The sequence below is a fragment of the Elephantulus edwardii genome, unplaced genomic scaffold, assembly GCF_000299155.1.
Source record: "Elephantulus edwardii isolate Elephantulus edwardi_28Jun2011 unplaced genomic scaffold, EleEdw1.0 scaffold00126, whole genome shotgun sequence".
NCBI lineage: Eukaryota > Metazoa > Chordata > Mammalia > Macroscelidea > Macroscelididae > Elephantulus > Elephantulus edwardii.
In genome coordinates this window covers 667,415-674,832 of record NW_006399876.1, presented here as the reverse complement: position 1 = coordinate 674,832, position 7,418 = coordinate 667,415, and the positions used below count along the sequence as shown (strand labels likewise).

At 54.1% G+C, this 7,418-nt stretch overlaps 2 protein-coding genes across 2 annotated transcripts in view; one reads left to right on the top strand and one right to left on the bottom strand.

The window, feature by feature from the left end:
• DEAF1 (DEAF1 transcription factor) overlaps window positions 1–4,476 on the top strand; it is a 44,710-nt gene extending 40,234 nt beyond the window's left edge. Inside the window, exon 12 of the mRNA XM_006893197.1 lies at window positions 4,370–4,476. Coding sequence (XP_006893259.1) covers window positions 4,370–4,474 — 105 coding nt within the window. The 3' untranslated portion in view covers window positions 4,475–4,476. The remainder of the gene's footprint in view (window positions 1–4,369) is intronic.
• Window positions 4,477–6,380: 1,904 nt separating this feature from the next.
• Window positions 6,381–7,418, bottom strand: part of DRD4 (dopamine receptor D4) — a 3,302-nt gene continuing 2,264 nt past the window's right edge. Inside the window, exons 4-5 of the mRNA XM_006893346.1 lie at window positions 7,123–7,387; window positions 6,381–6,583 (exon numbers count right to left, since the gene is read on the bottom strand). Coding sequence (XP_006893408.1) covers window positions 6,381–6,583; window positions 7,123–7,387 — 468 coding nt within the window. The remainder of the gene's footprint in view (window positions 6,584–7,122; window positions 7,388–7,418) is intronic.

Genomic DNA, 7,418 nt, shown 5'->3' with positions numbered 1-7,418 from the left:
AGCTCATTTGGTCTACGCTCATTGGTGCTCAAGGCCTCAAACCTGTTCCTGAGATGGTTTTGAAATTCGAGTGGGACAGACTTAGGGTCAAATCTTGGTTGCCGTGGACTTGAATTAATTTTCCTCAACTTCAGCTTGAATTTGCATATGAGTAGTGGGTGGTCTGTCCCACAGTCAGCACCTGACCTGGTTTCACTGTTGGTATTGAGCTTCTCCAGCTATGACTGACTCTGAGAAGAATGGGAATCCCAGAACAATTGATCATTCTAATGCGAAACCTGTACTTAGACCAAGAGTCAGTCGTCAGAACAGAGCAGGGAGACACTGGATGGATCAAAATCAAGAAAGGGGTCTGTAAGGGATGTATTTTGTCTCCATACCTTTTCAATCTGTATGCAGAACTTACCATCTGAGATGCTGGGCTGTACGAGGAGGAATGTGGCATCAAGATTGGTGGAAGAATCATCAACAACCTGCGTTATGTAGATGACACAACGTTGCTTGCTGAAACTGAGGAGGACATGAAGCACTTGCTGCAGAAGGTCAAGGACTGCAGTCTTCAATATGAATTGAAGCTCAGTATCAAGAAAACAATGATTCTCACCACTGGGCTAGCTGGCAGCATCAGTATGGATAGTGAAGAGATTGAAATAGTTAACAGTTTTCATTTACTTGATTCCACAGTCGACACTCTTGGTAACAGCAACCAGGAAATCAGGAGATGAATTGCATTGGGAAAGTCAGCTGTGAGGGACCTCTCAAGAGTACTGAAGTGCAACGACGTCAGGCTAAGGTGCACCTGATCCAGGCCATAGTCTTTGCAATTACGTACTATGCATCGGAGAGTTGGACAGTGAATAGGGATGACAGAAAGAGAATTGATGCCTTTGAGCTGTGTTGCTGGAGAAGAGTGTTGAATATACCATGGACTGCTAGGAGAACAAACAGGTTTGTCCTGTAGAGGGTGAAGCTAGAATGTTCCCTGGAGTCAAGGATTCTGAAGCTTCGTCTGACATACTTTGGCCATGTTACAAGGAGGGAGGTCCTTGGAGAGAGACATCATGTTTGGCAGAGTGGAGGGATGGCACAGGAGAGGACGATCCTCGATGAGATGGATCGATTCTGTGACTGGAGTGGTGGGAATGAATGTGTTTGAGACAGCGAGGTTGGCACAGGATAGAACAGCGTTTAGACTTCTTGTACATAGGGTTGCTATGAGTCGCAAATGACTCGATGGCACATAACAACAACAACAACAACAACTATGGAAGACAGTTTGACGCTTTCTCAAAAAATTGGAAATAAATATACCATTTGACCCAGCAATTCCACTACTGGGAATATACCCCAAAGAGACCGTAACTGCCACCCAAACAGGTATATGCACACCTATGTTTACTGCTGCACTGTTCACAATAGCAAAGAGATGGAAGAAGCCCAACTTCCCATCAACGAGTGAATGGATAGAGAAGCTGTGGTATATTCACACAATGGAATACTATGCAGCACTGAAAACCAAGGAACTCATAAAATATACAAAATGAGTGACCCTGGAGGACATTATGCTGAGTGAAGTATCTCAGTCACAAAAGGACAAACACTGCATAATGCCACTGTTATAAAACAGGACTGACATGGGGTTTGGATGGAAACTAAGAAAAAGTGGGGATAAATAATGTACACTGCATTGAAACGGATGAGGGAAAGAACTGTTTAAAAGGAATATATGATGAAGTATGATTTGCATGACAACAGTCCAGCTTAAGAGGTCTATAGCAAAGTAGACTGGAAGAGCAGAGGAAAGAAATTGTGCAGCAATGAATCAGTTTTCTAAAGAGAAAAGTGAACTGGGGGGCTAGGGCAGAAAATATATGACAATGAATGAATGACTGGAAATCCAAGTTTTCTGTACACTTTCATTAAAATCACAATAAACAATTTAAAAACCCCTTTATTGTGGTTTGGAAAGTAGAGAATATCAGAAAGTTGTTTCCTTGTGTTTATTGACTAGACAAAAGTATTTGACCATGTGGATCATAATAAATTTTGGATAAGATAACATTGAGAAGAATTATTATTCCAGAACACTTAACTGTGCTCTGTAGTCATTTCAACAGGACAGTAGAATACTGCTGGGTGTAAAATCAGGAAACGTGTGGCTAACGGTTGTATCCTTTCCTCATGCCTATTCCATCTGTATGTTGAGCAAATCAGTCAAGAAACTTAATTATGAAAAAGAATATGGCATCAGGTTTGGAGGAAGACTCATCAGCAACCTACATTATGCAGATGGCACCAAGTTTGCTTGTTGAAAATGAAGAGGACCTGAAACACTTGCTTCAGAAGGTCAAAGATTGTATTTTTCAATATGGGTTACTTCTCAACATTAAGAAGACAGAAATCCTCACCACTGGACCAGCAGGCAACATCATGATAGATGGAGAGAAGATTAAAGTTGTCAGGGCTTTCATCTGGCTTGGATCCACAATCCACACCCATAGTAATAGTAGTCAAGAAATCAAAAGATGTGTTGCATTTGGCAAATCTCTGATAGAAGAATCGATGCCTTTGCATTGTTGTGTGGGAGAAGAGAACAGAAGATCCCGTGGACTGCCAAAGTAACAAGTAGCTGTGACTCATAGAAGGTGCTCCTTGGAGGCAAGGGCCGCTCGCTTCCTCACACATACCCAAGAGGAACCAGCCCTTGGAGAAGGACACCATGCTGGAAAAGGTGGAAAGAGCAAGAGAGGAAAGACTCTCATCCAGAGGGGCTGACACAGTTACTGCAGTAATGGGCTGGAGCAACAGGGACTGGGCGTGAGGACGGCACAGCGGACAGCAAGGTCCAGACATTCACAGTGTTTCTCTAAATCATAGTTGGCTTGGTGGCACCCAACAACAGGTGTAGGACTCTTTAAAGTCCTGAAGAACAGATCAATTTAAGGACTGATGAAGGTGGCCTAGTGGCAGGAAGCTGTACTGCAATCCCAAAGGCATGTGATTCAAGGCCACCAGTTGCTCTGCTGGAGAAGGATGGGCAGTCTCTTCCCATGAGATTAACTGCCTCTGAAAACCCGCCCGAGGGTCGGCAGAGGGTCGTTTCTCAGTGATTCACAAAAACAAGGTGCACCTGATCCAGCCCATGGTGTTTTCAGTTGCTTTGTTTGCATGTGGAAGTTGGACAGTGAATAAGGAAGGCTGAAGAAGACTCGGTGCCTTTGTATGGTGTGGGCGGAGTTCCGAGGATCCATGAACTGCAGAAAGAACAAGCAGATCTGTCTCGGGGGAGGGGCATCCAGTGCTTGCACTGGGTGTGTTGTCACGAGGGGCCAGTGCTTGGGAAATGACATGCTACTGGGGAAACAGGCGAAGCTCGTCGAGAACAGGGATCCACATGCACATCTGCGGACGGGAGCATGGCGGACACTTGTAGGGGGCATGGGATAGGGTGAAGTTCAGCTCTGCTGTGCGTGGCCCCCAGCACCACGCAATAAGGGTTCCCTGGCTGGTGCGGTGGAATTGGCACGTCTGCAGCTGGCGTCAGTGCGCAAGTTAAGAGTTTCCTAGACTGTGTGAATAACTGATGATTCCAGTGCCCTTTTCCCCCTTTGTTTTATGAAGAAGGAAGGAGTCCTGGTGAGTTGAAAATCCCCTCGGCTGCTCCATGGGAGAAATACAGAACAGTCATTTCCTATTCCAGGCCACCTTGAGTCACAGCGGACTGGACAGCAGTGGCTGTGAGGCTTGGTATTATGAAGAGAAAGTGCACACTCAGGAGTATTTGGGGGATACAGGGAAGTGTGGAGAGGGCCACAGACAGCATGGTCCTCTGGGTGGGGGTGTGTGCTCCAGTGTCCACTCTCCTTTGAGCAAGCTGCCATCCAAACCAGGACTGGCTTCCTGGAGGCTGGGCCCCGACGTGGGCAGCTCCATGTAGCCGTGACTGGTCCCACCTGGGTCCAGGCATGCACAGACTTGGCATCTCCCTGCCTGTGAGGCTCCACACCTGCTATACAGCTGTTTGCAGCATCCGGCTGTGGGATGCCTGGTTCACGAGGGGCCATGGGGTGTGAGTCTAGGTGTAGGGTACCTCCTTGGCCAGAGGCCACAGTTTGGAGGCCCAGGATTCAGAGCAGAGAAGCCTCAGAGTGAAAGACTCTGGCCCCTTAGGGCTCTGCCCTGACCCCAGCTCCTCCCTGCCCACGCTCCATACTTCCTGGGTCCGGCAGCCCTCACCGTAGGACCTAGCCCCTTTGGAGCTCACCCCTTACCCTGGATGTCCCACCCCCTAGAGCCCCTCCTCTGGAAGCCATACCCTTGGCTTGGCCTCTCCCCTGTGTGCACCCCTAACAGTTTGTATCCTTTCCAGGACTGGAAGGACCACCAGCATGTGTGTGGCCAGTCGCCAGCAGTCACTGTCCAAGCAGATGAGGTCCATGTTGATGACAGCGTCATTGAGAAGGTCACTGTATGAGGGGCTTCCAGGGGACACCTCCCCAAAAGAATGCCGAGGAAGCACAAGGAGGAGCAGGGAGCGGCCACTGGTGACCTGCAGGCGTTGGGGGGTGTGCTCTGCACTTGGCTGGGAGCCCTTTCTGGACCTGAGGACATAAGATCGTCACGTGGCAGGGAGCGGACAAATGGCAAGGACACTAAAGGGACAGTGGTGGGGACATGGGATGGTAGAGATGATGGCGGTGGGGATGCAGGACAGCAGATGTGACAGTGAAGAGTCGCAAGAGGTGACAGCTGTGGGGCCAGTGGTGGGAATCTGGGGCAGTGAAGGTCGTGGTGGGGACAAGGGACAGTGGTGAGGGACATGGACAGTCGAGGTGACCGCCGTGGGGACACAGGACAGTGTGGTGCACCCTCTCGGTGCTCTTCCTCCTCGGGGTGCACACATGTGTCCATCAATAAAGTTGAGACCCCACCCCGCTGAGTGGTCCCCTCGTCCTCAGGGCAGTGCTGTGGGGCTCTGTTCCTCCTCTGTGCCAGGACACTGTCCCCAGGAGAGCAGCTACCACTCCACTGATGGGGAGTCACATGGTGCTTGAGACTGTACCCCATGGGCTCACATGCGGCAAACACCCCGAGAAGTGGGGCTGCCTGGGACCAGCCTTCGGACAGCCACAAGTTCCCGTGACCAGGTTCCCTCCCAGCTGGTCAAGGTCCTCGCCACTAGCAGACACACCTGGAGCACCACACAGTGGACAGCCTCTGTTCTGCATCTGCCCAGCCAGGCAGGCCCCCTGTCACTGGCCTCTCTGGGTGGTAGATGCCAACCAAATCAACAAGTCCCACCCTGGCACCCAGAATTGGAGTCCCCAGCTTGCTCAGGACACACCTGCAGTCTGGACATTTCTAGAAGGGTCACTTCTGGTAGCCCAGCAGACCTGTCAGTACAGCTCTCACTCGGGATACCTACTTCAGGGACTACCTGAGGCAATGCGGACAGTGCTCTGTCCACCTCCACACCCTCATGCCCGAGTGTCCCACAGGAATCAGTGTGGAGGGAGCAAAGCAGACACATGTGGGGTGTCGACACCCCACTTTTTAGAAAGCCTGAAGGAGCCGTAGGCAGCTTTTGTGAGAGGGCCCTAGCCTTGTGATGACCAGCAGCTGCCCGGCAGGTTCTGACAGGAAGCAGGTGCGTGAAATGGGCTATGGAGGGCAAAGGAAGGACGCCGGTGCCACTGGGCCCTGGCCCATCAGCTGCCCCTCTCAGATCCCTCATTGGCTTGGCTGTTTCCTGAGCTCCTCAGTGAGGGGCTGGAGCCCCCACACCCCGTGTTCGCTGCAGCTGGAGTCTCACTGCCCGCCCAGCTGGAAAACTGAGCACAGGGCAGCCTGTCCTTGGTCAGGATGACGTCCCTCAGGCTGCAGATTTATGGGTGCAGCAGGTGGAGGGGCCATATGGGAGGTGGTCCTATAGCCACCAGCTCAGTCCCAGATCTCCCCCGGTACCCAGCTCCTTAGGTTGGGTCAGGTGGGCTGGGCTGGGGTGGACATGAGAGGAGCTGCACCAGCCCCCCTTCCCTGACTCCCAGGCTGTAGGCAGTGGGGTTCCCGCTTGCTGAAAAACACTCTGCACTGTTTTCTCCATCCAGGCCCCCGGCTGCCCGTGCCCACCATCTGAGGGCAACGTGGGATCTACCCCCATTGCACCACAGGCAGCCCACCTCAGGCCCCCATCCCTGTTGTGAGGATGGACAGGTTCAGCCAGGGGCCTGGGCTGGGTCGCAGGTACACCACCGACCTTCGCAGACAGGAAGAACTGCCTTTAATTCGGTACAAAAGTGCCCCCTCCACGCGAGGGGGACTTCCCGCTCCCGGGGGGTCAGGGCTGACTGGCCCTGGGGCCGCGGGGGTCTGGGGTCCATTTAGCAGCAGCTGCTCAGGGCCTTTCGGAATACGATCCGGAATTCGGCATTGAAGACGGTGTAGATGACGGGGTTGAGGGCACTGTTGACATAGCCCAGCCAGGTGACAGCGCTGACCAGGCGCGCAGACACGGGGCAGGCAGGACACAGTGCCCTGGTGATGTGCACCACGAAGAAGGGCGTCCAACACACCAGAAAGGCCCCTGGGGAGAGAGTCTGACGTGAACGGGTGGGTCCCCTCTCCTCCATAGGGCCCCCTTCTCTCCCCTCAAGGGGGGGTCCAACCCTTCCCTCAGCGGGGGAACCCCGCCCCTCACCTCCGTGGGGCGACCTCCCTCCTCTCCAAGGGCTGCTCTACAGGATCCCTCCTTTCTGCAGGGGGGGCCCCTGCCCTTCCCACAGCGGGGCCGCGCCCCTCCCGTTCATGGGCCCCTTCCCCTGAGGGGGGCCCCCTCTTCCCCTCCACGGTCTCTCCCCTCCATGGGCCCCGCCCCTCCGCAGGCTCCTCCCCTCACCTGTATGAGCCCCTCCACGGCCCACCTCCTTTCCCCTCCGCGGGAGGTCCTCCCCTCTGTAGGGCTCCGCCCCTCCCCTTCTGGGGACCCCCCCCTCCCCATTCCCTCCGCAGGGGTCACTTCCCTTCCCTCCGCGAGGCCCGGCCCCTCCCCTTCATTGGCCTTTCCCTCTGCGGGTTCCCCAGGCCTCCCTTCGCGCCCTGCTTGCTACCAGGACCGGTACACACCGACCACCACGGGCAAGACCTTCATGGCCTTGCGCTCTCGGCCAGGAATCTTGGCGCGCCTCCTCCTGCGGGCTTGAAGGGGAGGCGGAGGCGGGGGCGCGCCGGGGGCGCTGCAGGGGCCTTGAGGGTCTAGGGGCGCGCCGCGGGTGCTGCAGGGGTCGTGAGAGTTTAGGGACAGGCAGAGGTCCTGGAGGTCTAGGGGCGGGCCGGGAGTGTTGCCGGGCCCCTGTGGTTCTGGGGGCGGGCTGGGGGCGCTGCCGGGCCCCTGTGGTTCTGGGGGCGGGGCGGGGGCGCTG